The 16,180-nt window shown below is 43.8% G+C and overlaps 1 protein-coding gene across 3 annotated transcripts in view; it reads left to right on the forward strand.

The window, feature by feature from the left end:
- Positions 1–16,180, forward strand: part of PHKB (phosphorylase kinase regulatory subunit beta) — a 601,073-nt gene that overhangs the window by 222,571 nt on the left and 362,322 nt on the right. For all 3 annotated transcript variants that reach the window (XM_029608470.1, XM_029608471.1, XM_029608473.1), the window contains one exon: positions 8,394–8,501. In XM_029608470.1, the coding sequence (XP_029464330.1) occupies positions 8,394–8,501 (108 nt within the window). The remainder of the gene's footprint in view (positions 1–8,393; positions 8,502–16,180) is intronic.

Here is a 16,180-nt window from a genome sequence, read left to right on the forward strand (position 1 = left end):
TAATTCAGAAATACTGAATGAGAAATGTGAATCGTGTGCTGACCTTGAAAACTGCTTCGGCATGTTTTTCTTTGCAATTTGCAGTCGGCAGACTAGTGTCTAACTTGTAAAATGAGTTAATCAGCTTTGTGTCATAGTTCCACACCCACTCTTCATTGTAATGCCATATGGCTGTGGTTATAGACCTCTTTTAAATAAAAGGATGTTGATGCACAGGTTTTAATTTGTAAAGTATCAATGTGAACATTTTTAAAAAAAAATTTTTGGCAATTTGTTTTGTTTGTTGGTGATTTGGCTTTGTAAAATGCATTCACAATGTTAGTTAATAATAGTAAAAGATCACAAAGCGTCATCTCTTGTTGTCTGCCACCTCAGGATCCTGAAACAATTTAGCCTTGCTGTCCTTAACATTCCAGCATCCTCCTGGGACACCAATCTAACAAGAAGCTCGATATCTCCTACTCTCCTTACAAACACATGGTACATTTGACAGATGTAATTTTCTATGTGGTATAGAGACACTGGACTTGATTTATGGAAAAATATTCCCATAGACATATAGTGGAAGGAAATTCGGTAAATCACAAGCCAAGGGAGATTTTTTAAATCAGACGGCCGTGTGTGTGCCTCTTTCTTAAGCCATTTTTAACCAGCTGATTTATTCTTCCATGAAAGTAATATGCAGAAATGGGAAAGGCATGCTGCATAAGCTTAGTAGATGATCAGCATAATAAATTAGTTCATTAATAGAGAGCTCGGTTTAATAACCATGGATAATGATGTAGCATGTCAAGTGCATTAAGGCAAAGATATTTTCAGATGTTCAGCTACAGTAAAACATGGTGTATGGATTATAGAGTGCATTTAGACCATGATAATTTAAGGTAGCAGTCCAAGATACCTATAATCTGTAAACAGGGCACAAGTCATCAGAGGAGAGAAATTATAATCCGATAGATGCAAAATATCCAGCCCCATTTTTGGGCAAGCTGTACGTTTCCTCCATAGCCAACTCCCGACTAGTTTTCCTTTTGCTGCACCATATACCTGGAACAGCTTTCCTGAGTTGCTATATAATGTCCCCTTATCTGGCCATATTAAAAGCTCTGCCTAAAAACTGCTTCTCCAAGGTTGCTTTTACATTTTGAACCCTGGTACCTGTTTGAGTTAAGCCATTTTTATTGTAATAAATAAATTTTTCCTGAAGCCTCTTGTTTCTCTTATCTATGTCTTGACTAAATTGTAAGCTTCATTGAGTGGGAACATAAAAGCTAGCAATATAATTGTCAGCAATCCATAACTGCTAACCTCCCTTAAGGTACCAGATACCTTTCTCTTCCTCCCTGTTCTTCCAGTTTGAATTTTATTTAGCCTGCCTTTCCAAGTGACGTGCAAGATGGCTTTACAGAAGTTTTAGAATTCAGGTACAGTAACTCCCTTCCTCAAAGAACTTAACAATCATTGTGAATACCTGAAGCAACAGGAGATAAACTAACTTGCCTGAAGTCCCAAGATTTATCACTGAGATAAATGGGATTTGATCCTGATTTCCTGTTTGTTAGTCAGGCACTTTAACAAACTAAGCCTCCCCGTGGTGGCATTCTCTCCCAGTGTTACCCCTGTATTCCTGATTCCACGCATTCCTCCTCCTCACTCAATCTCTGCCCACTGCTGTCTCCACTTCCAATGCCCTCTGCAGGTTTCTTGAGGAATCAGCTACTGCGAGCACTGATGGCAGTCAGAGGGCAAGCATGATGACCGAGTTGCCATTTCCCCTGCCTCTACCTCCTGTGTGGCCCTTTTTTTAGAAAGGAAACCCCATGCAGATGTCCGGGAGCCATTGTGGAACGTGTCAGGGCAGGCTAAATCAACCTTCTTTACTCACTCATTGACTGACTGCTGCCACTATTCTAGCGGCTGCTCCTCCTTCCCTAGGAGTCTGTGTCTTTGGGAAAGGAGACATTTATGGAGGAGAGATGTGGAGTGGGGGTTGTTAAGGTGGCAACCTATCATCCTCTTAATATAATTAAAGTAATCACATAGCATTAATAGAAGTATAACCTTAGGAGACATGATTTCCAAAAATAGGGAGCAGCAGCATCATAATAAATTATAATCTGTTTATCTGATATTAAAATATTACAACTATTGAATCATGTGTCCAATGTTTTCAAATTTCTGCCACAAATAGTAGAACATCCTGTGACCTCCAATTCATACTTTTCATGTGTCCTAACACTTAAAATCCCTTTTTTTTTTCCCTTTCCTATAGGGAAACAAGTCAGCTCAGGGAGATCAGAACCAATTGTGGTTTTATCAAGCATTTTGAAAGCTTCTTTGCCATTATGTAGTGACTTTGATCAAACATGTAAACTAGACATAATGAGATGTTCACACAACTTTTGTTGAGCAAGATCATTAAGCTTGGATTTATTTTATATTTCACATTTTTATATACCATTCTCCCAGTACCAGACTGGCCAGAACATTGTACAGCAATAAACAAACAAATCATATTAATATACAATAAAAACAATAAAATAAACAACTAATGCAACATCATAAAACTGTGTGATCATATTCCTAGGGGAAACAGGCCTAGGCAAACCCTTAGGCCCACCCCTTTATCAATTTCTAGCAATCCAAACTAGGGAATAAACATCCTTTAACTTTCTTTCTAAAAGTTACATTATTGTCCTCCATCCTGATAGATAATGGCACTGAGTTCCACTATTCACCGAAAATGTTCTTTTCCTACATGCTGCTGTACATATCTCAGAGGGCTGAAAGAAAACAGAAATTGCAGAACTACTATTAGTTAAATGTAAATTATCATTAAAATCAGCTATGGTACTTGAAGATTGGAGGGTGACCAGTGTAACAGTTTTTAAAAAGGGTTTTGGGATGATCCAGGAAACTACAGACAGGGAAAATGGTAGACGCAATTATAAAGAACAAAATGATTCAACATATAAATAGTCGTAGGTTAATGGAATAAAACAAACATGAATTTAGCCAAGAGAAGTCTTGGCAAATTAATCTGCTACCGTTTTTTGAGCGTATGGATAAAGGTGAGCTAGACTATATCTGGATTTTCAGAAAGCATTTGACAATTTACCTCATATGAGAGACTTGAGGAAATTAAAAAGTCATGGGATAGGAGGCAATGTGCTATTGTGGACTGAACTTGTTAAAAGATAGAAAACAAAGAGTAGGGCTAAATGGTAAATTTCTCAGTGGCAAAAAGTGAATAGTGGATTGCCCCAGGGATCTATACTGGGAACACTGCCTTTTAAATTTAAATGATGTAGAGATGGGAGCAAAGTTGTTAAATAGCAAGAAGATTGTGCGAAATTGCAAGATGACCTTGTGAGACTGGGAGGATGGGCATCCAAATGGCGGCCAAGTGCAAAGTGATGAATGTAGGGAAGAGCATTCCAAATTATAGCTATACAATACATGGTTCCACATTGGGAGTCACCACCCAGGAAAAGGATGTAGGTGTCAATGTGGATAATATGTTGAAATCCTCTGCTCCGTGTGTGGCAGCGGCCAAGAAAGCAAATAGAATGCTAGGAATTATTAGGGAAGGAATGGAGAATAAAACAATATCATAATACCTCTGTATCGCTCCATGGTGCGACCATTACTTGACGATTGTATGTAATTGTGGTCACCTTATCTCAAAAACAATATTAGAAAAGGTGTAGAGAAGGGCAATCAAAAAGGCTAAAGAAGTTAGTGATCTTTAGCTTGGAGAAGAGCCAGCTGAAAGAAGATATGAGAGAGAACATAAGACTTGCCATACTGGTTCAGACCAAAGGTCCATCAAGCCCAGTGACCAATTCAGGTCACAAGTACCTGTAGGATCCCAAGGGGAAAATAGATTCCATGCCACTTATTTATTTTATTATTTATTTATTTATTTGGAGTTTCTTATATACCGATAGCCGTTCGCACATCGTATCGGTTTACATACAACTAAAAACTTTTGGGCATAGCCCTTACAAAGAACAGTAACAGAAAAACAATGAACAATAACAGAAAATTACTAACGATATATGTAATTACTTACTCTAAGCAGCAATATACAGGGGATAACTTAATTGCTGTCTGCAACACTATACACTGGAAGACTGTGTATATACTGTTAGGGGGTATGGAAGGGGTTTTTAGGCAATAATAGAAATAAATACAACATCAAGAGAATAATTATGATGGGGGTGTCATGTTACTAGCAAAGGATAATCTTAAACACTACAGGGTTAACACAAAAAGGTTAGTAGCAGCGGTGTTGGGCAGGGAAAGTCAGGGATTCAAATAGAGGGTCGGGGGGAAAACAGGATAGCGGAGGTAGGGGGTGTGTGAGAGAAAAGGAGGGGGAGGGAAAATGCAAGGGAGGGCATACAGAGGTAGGCACGGGGGTGGGTCATGGGATGCAGGGATGGGTGAGAGTCTGATAAATGGGATATCTTAACGATATCCTGTTGTTGGGTCTACTTCAGTGGGAAATCCAGTTGTAGGGTCTTCTTCATTGGAAGGGGGGATAGGCTTTTATAAACAACCAGGTTTTTAGTTTTTTTTTGAAATTCGGCGTGGAGGTCTCAGTGCATATATCTGGGGGTAGGGAGTTCCATAGGGTGGGGCCAGACATAGAGAAAGCCGGCAGAGTGACGTCGGAGCAGCGCCTGGAGCCCGATTGGCCGCCGCGTGGAGGAGCGAGGGCTGGAGGAAGGGCCAAAGACGCCTGGATCCTGAGGGACCAGCCTCGTGGTCGGCGGGGGAGCCCGTGAGGGGTAGGAGCAAAATTAAAGGCCTTACCCCGACGGGCTTTCAGCGCCGATCGCGCAGGCCTGCAGCAACCCCGTAGCAGAGACCACGCTAGTGTGGTCTCTTCTTCCCGCCCCCCCCCCCCCCCCCCGTGGCCCGGAAGAGGAAGTGGAGAGCATCGGGTGCGTGCCCGACGAAAAGAAGACTGCAGCGCGGCTCGGAGGAAAATGAAGAGCTTCAACCGCGGCCGATGGGACTCCGCCTCCGCGAGGGCTGAAAATGAAGGAGGTTAGCGTTGGGAGGAGGCTGCTGCTGCTGCAGCGAGTTCCCGGGGTGGGGATGGGGGAGAGAGAGAGTGAATGAGCGAGCAAGCATGTGTGTTTGAGATCCTGTGTGTGTGAGTGAGAGATTGCATGTATGTGAATGGTTGAGAGCCTGTATATGTGAAAGAGAGTATGTCTGTGATTGAGAGCCTGCCTGTGAGAGAGAGAGCATGAATGTAAGTTTACCATTGGGAACCTGTATGTGTAAGTTTGTGATTGAAAACCTGTTTGTGTGAAAGAGTATATGTGTATGATTGAGATCCTTTGTGTGTGAGAGAAATCATGTGTATGTATGATTAAGAGCCTGTGTGTATAAGTAAGAGAGAGATCATGTGTATCTGTGTGTGATTGAGAGCTGGTTTAGGTGATGGAGCATGTGAGTATGTGATTGAGAGCCTGTGTTTAAATGAGAGAGAGAGACCATGTGTGTCTGTGTGTGATTGAGAGCTGATTTAGGTGAGGGAGGATGTGAGTATGTGATTGAGAGCCTGTGTTTAAATGAGAGAGAGAGACCATGTGTGTCTGTGTGTGATTGAGAGCTGATTTAGGTGAGGGAGGATGTGAGTATGTGATTGAGAGCCTGTGTGTAAATGAGAGAAAGAGAGGACATGTTTGTAAGCATGTGAATGAGAGTCTGTGTGAGAAAAAGACAGCATGTATTTATGTGATTGAAAGCCTGTGTGTGTGTGTAAGCGTGAAAAGATAGACAGCATGTGTGTAAATGTGTAATTAAGAGCCTATATAAGTGAGAGAGAAAAAACATGTGTATATGTGAGTACTGAGAGCATGTGTGTATAGGTGTGTCATTGAGAGCCAGTGTGAGAGAGAGAGCGCTGGTATGTGACTGAGAGAGGAGAAAGTTCCAAGCAAACCACCCCGCCTCCTGCTAATTCAGAACAATCTCAGGACACCTGGATATCAAACGTTCCCAGGTATGCAGAGCAAAAAAATTTTTGTATCCTTATTATTTTTCATTACTGGGTCTTTGTGTCTGCTATTTTGAAATATTTTGTTGGTATCTGGAAATGTTTTATGAGTTTTTAATTATTGGATATTCCACTCATCAGCTGTTTTGAAATATGTTCTTTTTGTTAGTACAGTTTTACTGCTGATGATTTTATATTTCTTGATTTGTTTTATAAGGATGAGTGATGTTTCTTTTTTCCTTTGTTACACTGCATACAGAGACTCTGGCTTGTTGCAGTTTCCAATTCATTTTTTTCTGCATGCTTCTTGTTATGTGTTTTGGTCTCTTTATTCTATGTTAGGTGAGGGACAGCACGTGATTCAGGTGAGGTTTTCTGCTGGCGTGTAGTTTCTGTGTAGGACTCTATAGCAGCCTGACTTGGTCCGTTTTCCTAATAGGAGATGTATTGGTGTCTTAAGGCCTGGTGTAATATTTTCAGAGACTTATTGTACTTTAAAAGTGTGATCTTACATAAAATGCACACATTTACTTGTATTTAGTTTTAAACATATTGTATGGCTCTCATGGAATTACATTTTAAAATATGTGGCGTTTATGGCTCTCTCAGCCAAAAAGGTTCCTGACCCCTGATCTAAGCTGTAGACTGCCAGCAAGCCCTTTTGGTCTGCTCACCTTCAGTTGCTCAGAGCCACTCCATAGCTCAAGGGCAGAGCTCTAATCTTCCAGTTCAAAGTCAGCCACAGCTTTTTTGCCCTCTCAGCTACTGTTGCTGCATCTTTCTTTTCCTGTTCGTATTTTAATTTGCTTGTGAATTTTGTTCATGTGTATGCCTCATTAATCACTAAAGTTGATAGAACTTGTTCTCCTGCATAGATTTTAAATTAGCATGCTTGCAGGAGCTTCAGAACTCCAAGCAATTATGCATCTTCCTTTCGTCAAAGCATTTTCAGTTTTTTAGTGCTTAAGCGATCCAAATTTGTGATTTAAAAAAATCTTGCAGAGCAACAACTTGGTGACAAATCCAAATAAAAATATTTGTAGAACAGGTTAAAGCATTTTTTAAAAATGGCTCAGAGACACTTTTGTATCTTAGTGCATAAAACACGGTTTTAGGCCAAACCTCACTCTGAATGGAATAATGGAATTTCAGCTTCATTACAATATGAATGATCATCTGGGGGGGGGGGGGGGTGTTTCAGGGGCGGGGGAGAAGGGGATTATGTGCAGTCACTCTTCTGATGATGTCAACATCTGAAATTAGGTGGGTAGCAGGGAATGGTCAGGAGCATAGGTGTGTGTTAAGCAGAATGGTACAGCCTACTTGTTTGAAACTCAGACATGCTGGATAGAGTTCCTTGGTGGCCGTCGAGGTGAAGGGAACCCATAGCTCAACAGAAGAAGTCCAGATAGAATCTTGGTTAGCAAATCCCCAACAAGGCAAGTTTGTTTATTTATTTATGTTATTTATTTAAAAACTTTTCTATACCGTCATTAAGTTAGGGACCATCATAACGGTTTACAATAAGGCACAAATAATAATATTGGAAACTATAATAAAATCTATCATTAAACAGGTGCCAAGATTTTACGGTAACATAGCTCGTTTATAATTACTCATAATTGGAAGTGTTGTATCATAATATATCATGTCCATTCTTTATTATAACAGATTTTAAAATTCTAAAATCAAGAGCAAACATGTTTAAAATAAAAATAGAATACATATACCCGTGTAGATTGGGGTAGCGTGCTTGAGTGTTCTGCAGATCGCTTTTCTTATTCTCTGTGCTCTACTCTCCTTTCTCTTTGTTGTTCCTGATGAGTACAGGAATAGAGCTTTAGGAAAGAAGTTGTGGCAGCAGAGCACTCTTGTTAACTTTGGGTTTAAATATGGTGGCCTGATCTTCCCTCTGAGCCAATAAGATCTTTCCCAGGTGGGTCTGAACCTTGGAGACCCAGAGGATGATGATCACCACTGACCCAGGTTCCTTATCCTGTATAGCACTTACTGATGGAGCACTGGCTCCAAGCTTTACTGTTTCAAGACCTGCTGATGTTGATAGTGGGGGAAGCACAGTGAGCAGATTCAGCTTGAACTAATAGCAAGAAAATTAAAACAAAAGGCCAATTTTCATCTGAGCCAATTATTACAAAACAAAAATGTTTTGTAATAATTCAATGTGAAATAATGTATTTCTGCACAATTCATTATTATGTTCATGATTAGAAATAAACTTGATTATTCTGATTCATGTAACCGAATGAACTTATGAACTTTTATTTTATATATTTTAAGTTTTATAACTAAACCATATTCTGTCTTAGAAAACCGGGCATAAGTGCAAATTATTACAAATATTGTTTGTTTATAGGTTGAGCAGTTCAAGCAAGATCCAAGTCCTTCAAAATGCCTTCATTCAATTTTCAATGTACATACTGGAGATGAGATCTTATCTTATGATGAATATGGTCATATGCAGGTGAGACATGTTTTGTTTTATTTTGATTTTCATCTGAAATTAAATGATTCTATTCCCCTTAAACTATTTGTGATGGGTAATATAGGAGACACTGGTGGTTGGGTCTCATACTACATTCCCAAGGACAAAGAAGAAAGCAAACCCAAAGTTAGCTTGAAATTTAAAAAATGCACAGAAAATGAAAATGGGAATATTTGGAAGGAGTTCAGGAAGTGAGAGGAATTGAGTGCTATCCCTCTACCCTGAGGATCCGGAAAAGGCAGCGAAGGGAGCGCAGATTGAGTTCCAGTTAGAGAATATGGCTCAGACAAAGTCAGAACCCTGAAGGACCTTAGAGCTACCGAACAAGATTAAGGAATCCATTGTACAAGGAGCAGAGTAAGGAGAGCCCAAAGGAATAGGAGCTGAGGTTCAGTAGGTTCTGTCCGGGATCCACTCATACCAGGAAGATGTAGACAGTGGCAGCAGCATCTGCATGGTGTCAAGAGGTGGGCCAAAGGCACATTCAGAGGGCTACCCTGTTGCGCTACTATTGAGTCTGTTTCCACTATGGAATATTTATTGATAATTAAGCTATTAATGGTTATATATAAGGATTAGATTTCGGGGATTTTGTTTTGCAAGGCTTGGATTCTGACAGACTTCAAACTGGCGGAAGTGCCAGCTTTCTTCTGCTGTTACCTGTGGCAGCAGAAGGAAGTAGCTGCTACCAGCACTTTGAGTCTTGTTCAGTCCTTGTCTTGTCCTTCCTGTGGCCCCTCCTCCCTGTGGATCTCCAGTTCCAGCCTGTTGCCTCTGGTTCCAGTCCGTGTCTCCGGTCAAGGCTTTGCCTCCTGTTCAAGCTCCTGCCTGCCTTCAGTACCTGCCTGTGTCTTTGGTTCCAGCCCCAGCCTCCAGTTCCAGCTTTGTCTCTGGTTCCTGTCTCATCGCTTGTGCCTGCTTTGTCTCCAGGGCCAGTCCTACCTCTAGACCCAGCTTGTCTCCAGTTCCAGTCAAAGTCCTCTTTGCCACCATACCTTTGGGCTCAGCACAAATAGGAGGTGGCTGGTCAGATGGAAGATCTTGTCCGGCTTCCCTAGAGTATGGCCCAGCTTCTGATGGGAAAATACCCCCTATCCAGCTGACTTCCCACTCTGTGACAAAAAACTTGAAAAGCTGGCCATAGAGGCAAAAAGTCATAATAAAACCTTTTAAAAATATATCTGAAACAGGAAGCCTCCAAGGGACTTGGATGGACCGTTAGCTGATTGTGGGCCTAAAGGGACACTTACGGAAGACAAGGTCATAGCGAAATAACTAAATGAATTCTTTGCTTTGGTTTTTACTGAAGAGGATATTGGGGACATACTTGTGGCAGAAATGGTATTTAAAGGCAATTATTCGGAAGAACTGAAACAAATCACAGTGAACCTGGATGATGTAAAAGGGAGATTGGCAAACTGAAGAGTAAAAATTTGCCTGGACCAGATAATTTACGCCCCAAAGTTATAAAAGAAATAAAAAATGAAATTGCAGATCTATTACTAGTAATTTGTAACCAATCATTAAAGTCGTTCCTGAAGATTGGAGAATGGCCAATGTGATACCGATCTTTATAAAGGGATCTGGGGGTGATCCAGTAAACTATAGACTGGTGAGTCTGACTTCAGGGCAAGGAAACATTATAGAAACAATTCTAAAGAACATTCTATAATAAGAAGTAAAGAAAACAAGTCAAATGTGCCTGAAAAAGAGCTATGTGCTTACTCAGCAGTGTCACCATGATTTTTGTTTGGCTTGAGACACATTGAAAGGAGAGGCCATGCACTAGAGAGATAATGAAGAAAAGTTAGGAATGTATTAGATAAGGAAGCCTATAAGAGTCAAGCTTGGGCCTATGCTTTAGCCATTAAAAATGCTAAAAAGTATTCCCGGATGTCTCTAGAAGCACCCAGGTGAGAAGGAAGCAATTCCTTTTATTAAGGGGACGAGTGTTGGCCCTTGGGGCCACATTCTTCCTCAAATTTCCATGTAAGTGTCTTATTACTTACCAAAAGAACAAGTTTGTTTTTCTTCAACCTGATCACTTGGAAGTACTTCTTACAGATAAAGGGGGTGATGGGTTCCATAACTATCCTATGAGATGGATAATTAAACTGGTCATATAAGTAGTAATATCTCCATAGGTCTATATGGATTGACAATTTACCTTATTGTTTTCTTAATATTGGCTTCCCAGATAATGTGGACTTAATAGTTGGAATTACTATGTCTAAAGTTTTCTTGTTAGATTTTCTTTGAGTTTGACATGTATTCCAAAATTACTTGATTTCTTTCATTATAAATGTAATAGAAATTTAATGAACTATAAATAAAAATAAAAAAAATGCTAAAAAAATATTTCTTCCCCTGTTGTGGGAGTTAACAAAAGGCCTAGGGAATTATTTTCTAGAGTTTAGCGGTTGTCATTTGATCTGGTCAAGCATAGTCCTGTAGAAGCCTCAAAGTCACAATGTAACATGTTTGCCCAATTTTTTACAAATAAGATCACTGTTATCCATCAGGAATAGAGAAGAGGATATCATTACATGAAGAATCAACTGGTTCCCTTGGGAACAGACTTTCATCAAGGTGTAAGAAAAGTTGAACATCTGTTTGACTTCAGTGACTCCTTTGACTAGGAATAATTTTTAAAGGTCAATCCATATAAAACATAGGACTTTTGGCTAAGTAAATTAGGTCCATCTCCAGATTCAACCCAAGGAGTAACTGTAGATGGGGTTGTGATGGCATTGAGTTCTAAAGTTCATAGTTTGGGGTTTATACTTGACTCAAAGTGTAGTATAAGGGTCCAGATTATAGCAGTTGTTATATCAGCCTTTCTCACAGGACAAGCAGGATGGTTGTCCTCACAAATGGGTGACATCGAGGATGGAGCCCACCACGGAAAACTTCTGTCAAAGTTTAAACAGAACTTTGACTGGCCCCTACTGGGCATGCCCAGCAAGGCACTGACCCTGCAGCCAGCAGGGGTCTCCCTCCAGTCTTCTTTTTTCCGCGCAGCAGCTGCCACGCGGTGAAAGGAACTCTCTTACCACGTTCCTGACAGGAATTCGGTTTTTTCTTTCCGAAGAAAATTTGCCCCTCAGGGGTCTCCCTTCGACAAATTTTTGTCACCTTCGCGGAATCCGGTAAGTTTTTTGCCGTTTTTCATCGACTGCCGTCGATTTTGGCCCTTGAGGCCTGTTGGCACTTACCGATCCCGCGGCTAAATTTGGCCCTAGGCCATGGCGACGGGGTTTCGTCGTTGTCCGGATTGCACCCGGACTATGTCCATCACAGACCCCCATAGGGTCTGTGTTCTGTGTTTGGGAAGTGAGCATGATGTCCTGACTTGCACTAAATGTGCCCTAATGACACCTAAGGGTCGTAAAGCCAGGATGGAGAAGATGGGGCTCCTCTTCCATGCACCCACCCCAACACCATCGATAGCATCGACGTCATCGGAACCGGCACCGTCGAAGTTGCACCACCACCGTCAACCCTCCGGTGACCGTCCACCACCGATGACTTCTCGGCCGTCGACTCCTGTCCCCTCCCCGGATGGGCGAGGAGATCGGAAGGACAAGCATCGCCATCGGCGGCACAAGTCTCGGCCCGTCGAGGATCCTCAGCCATCAACCTCTGAACAGGCCGAGCCACCGACAAAAAAGCCTCGGTCAGACCTGGCACCGTCCACGTCTCGTTCGCAGGCATCGAGGAAACCCTCACCCTCTCGGGGTGTGGGAGCCGTGATCCCACCGGTTACGGTGGTCCCTCCGGCTCTGCCTCAGCCTCCCTCTCCCGTCGAGCCGGGTATCGTTACCCCTGGTCTCCGGGCAGAACTGGACCGGCTGGTCCAGGAGGCCATCGAGAAAGCGATGCAAAGGTTCCAGCCTCCACCGGCACCGTCTCCGGCACCAATTCTGGCACCGCCTCAGGCACCGACCTCGGCACCGACTCCGCCACCGAGGAGGGAACCGACCACCGAGCCTCTAGTGGAAGCGCTGGCACCGCTACTGAATCGTATGGAGGCACTCATGCGGGCCCTTTCCATCGGTGATTCCAGTAGCACCGACTACACCATCGTCTCCGGCAGGATTCTCATCGGCAGGAGAAACACCGTTTCGGATTCCCCCGTCCGGAGTAGTCTCATCGGTGCCTTCGCATACCTCTCCACCGATTTATCCCTCGGCTCCATCGATTCCAAGACCGGCACCGATTCCATCGGCAGCCCCGAAGCCCTCGATGCCGTTTACAGTTCCGCTTGCAGCACCGATTCCATCCAGATTTCCATCGATGCCTTTGGATCCTCAACCAGGTCCTTCAGGTCTGCAAGCCCCACATGATCCTTATGATACCTGGGGTGATGATACATCTTCTGATACAGATTTGCCATCCCCATCATCTCCTACAGAGAGTAGAAAACGATCTCCTCCTGAAGATCTCTCCTTTATTAATTTTGTAAAGGAGATGTCAGAAATTGTACCTTTTCAGTTGCAATCTGAGACCGATGACAGGCACCAAATGATGGAACTGCTCCAATTTCTGGATGCCCCAAAAATCATCGCTTCCATCCCCGTTCACCAGGTATTTCTGGATCTTTTAAAGAAAAACTGGGAATCTCCTTCATCTGTGTCACCAGTTAATAAGAAAGCTGACTCCACATACCTTGTTCAGTCAGCACCAGGATTTCAGAAGCCTCAACTGGATCATCGCTCTGTTGTAGTTGAGTCTGCACAAAAGAAGGCCAAGCGCCTAAAACCACACTCTTCCACTCCCCCTATCAAGGACAACAAATTCCTAGATAGTGTGGGACGGAAAATGTATCATGGGGCCATGTTGATATCTCGCATAGCTTCATACCAACTTTACATGACTCAATACAACAGAGCCATCCTTAAACAGATGCAGGACTACGCTGACACGTTACCGGACCAATACCAGCCACAGCTTCAAGCCCTTCTTCACAAAGGATTTGAGGCTGGGAAGCATGAGATCAGAACGGCCTACGATATCTTCGATGCTTCCACAAAAGTCTCAGCTACTGCCATCTCAGCCAGACGTTGGGCTTGGTTAAAGTCATCTAACCTTCGCCCAGAGGTCCAGGATCGTCTAGCCGATTTACCCTGCTTAGGGGACAATCTGTTTGGAGAACAGATTCAACAAATTGTGGCAGAATTGAAGGATCACCACGAGACGTTGAAGCAACTTTCGTCTGTTCCATCTGAGGTATCCTCCAAAGCACCACCTAAGAAGGACTCTAAAAAGTCTTTCTTTCGGCCACGTCGTTATTATCCTCCGTCGGCTAGGCCTCGTCCGGCTCGATCCTCCACTAGACCTCAGCCACGCCAACCTCGAAAACAAAGACCTGCTGTGGCCCCACCTCCTGGGCCTGCGGCAGGCCTTTGACTTCCCGGTACGGAGCACATGCCACATCCCACTTCCCGACATCCCTGTGGGGGGTCGTCTGTGCCACTTTTTACAGCATTGGATACAGATTACCTCAGATCAGTGGGTGCTGGCAATTATCACACAGGGTTACCACCTCAACTTCATAACTCTTCCGGCAGACTCCCCGCCTCTTCAAGCATGGAGTCTATCCAGCCACTTGACTCAATTACAACAGGAAGTATCCCTTCTTTTGCAATCAAATGCTATAGAACCCGTCCCTCCCTCTCAACGAGGCAAGGGATTCTACTCCAGGTACTTCCTAATTCCAAAGAAGTCAGGGGGGCTACGTCCCATTTTGGACCTTCGGGCCCTCAACAAGTACCTTCAAAAAGAAAAGTTCAAGATGGTAACCCTGGGTGCGCTACTCCCTCTGCTGCAAAGGGGGGATTGGCTGTGCTCCCTCGACCTAAAGGATGCTTATACCCACATTGCGATTACACAATCCCATCGCAAGTATCTGCGGTTTCTGGTAGGCCGCGACCATTATCAATACCGAGTACTACCTTTCGGTCTGGCATCTGCTCCATGAGTCTTCACCAAATGCCTCGTAGTGGTAGCAGCATTCCTCAGGAAGGAAGGTGTCCACGTCTACCCCTATCTGGACGATTGGCTAATCAGGGCCTCCACCCCTCAGATTGCCCACTCCTCCCTACAATTGACAATCAACACACTCCTTTCCTTAGGGTTTCTTGTCAATTACGAGAAATCTTGCTTAGTCCCATCTCAAATCTTATCTTTCATTGGGGCAGACTTGGACACCTTACAGGCAAAGGCTTACCTTCCGCTGCAGCGGGTCCAAACTCTCATGTCCCTAGCTCGCCAGCTCCAGTCTCAGGACACGGCCACGGCTCGCCAATTCCTCATTCTCCTAGGACACATGGCATCCTCAGTTCAAGTCACTCCCATGACCCGACTAGCCATGAGAGTAACACAATGGACTCTGCGACACCAATGGATTCAAGCTTCTCAGCGCCTGTCCTCCATAGTCGCAGTTACACAAGCGCTTCACCTGTCTTTAACCTGGTGGACGACTCAAATCAATCTCCTTCAGGTCTTACCTTTTCTCCTACCAGATCCACAAGTAATCCTGACCACCGACGCTTCCCACATCGGTTGGGGGGCTCATGTGGACGATTTCCAAACCCAAGGGTTATGGTCACCAGACGAAGCCGAACACCAGATAAATTTTTTGGAACTTCGAGCAATCCGTTACGCGCTCAGAACGTTCAAAGATCGTCTTTTGAATCAGATAATCTTAATCCAGACAGACAACCAAGTGGCCATGTGGTACATAAACAAGCAGGGAGGCACAGGCTCTTTCCTTCTGTGTCAGGAAGCTGCGCAGATTTGGGCAGAAGCCCTCTCCCACTCCATGTACCTCAGGGCCACTTACCTGCTGGGAGTAGACAATGTATTGGCAGATCAGCTAAGCCGGGTTTTCCAACCACACGAGTGGTCACTCGATCCTCTGGTAGCGACCTCTCTATTTCACAAGTGGGGTTCTCCCCACATAGATCTCTTTGCGTCCCCTCAGAACCACAAAGTAGACAATTACTGCTCTCTCATTCGGAGCCACCACTCTCGGCCGAGGGATGCCTTCTCCCTCAAGTGGACATCAGGTCTGCTCTATGCATTCCCTCCACTTCCTCTTCTGTCAAGGACTCTCGTGAAGCTTCGCCAGGACGGAGGAACCATGATCCTGATAGCACCCCACTGGCCACGCCAGGTGTGGTTTCCCATTCTTCAGGATCTCTCCATCCGCAGGCACATCCCTCTGGGAACGGATCCACATCTGCTCACTCAGAACGACGGATGCCTCCTCCATCCCAACCTCCAAGCCTTGTCCCTGACGGCATGGATGTTGAAAGGTTAGTCCTTCAGCCTTTTAACCTTTCGGATTCGGTTTCTCGTGTCCTGATAGCTTCACGAAAGCCCTCCACCAGAAGATCCTATTCGTATAAATGGAAAAGGTACACATCTTGGTGCACTTCCCAGTCCCTTGATCCCCTTTCCTGTCCAATCTCTAAGTTCTTGGACTATTTATGGCATCTATCGGAATCGGGTCTTAAAACCTCTTCCATTAGGATGCATGTCAGTGCAGTAGCCGCTTTCCATAAAGGCATACAGGGTGTCCCTATTTCAGTACAACCCCTGGTAACACGCTTTCTCAAAGGCTTGCTCCATCTGAAGCCACCCTTACGTCCTCC

The sequence above is a fragment of the Rhinatrema bivittatum genome, chromosome 7, assembly GCF_901001135.1.
Source record: "Rhinatrema bivittatum chromosome 7, aRhiBiv1.1, whole genome shotgun sequence".
NCBI classification, from domain to species: domain Eukaryota; kingdom Metazoa; phylum Chordata; class Amphibia; order Gymnophiona; family Rhinatrematidae; genus Rhinatrema; species Rhinatrema bivittatum.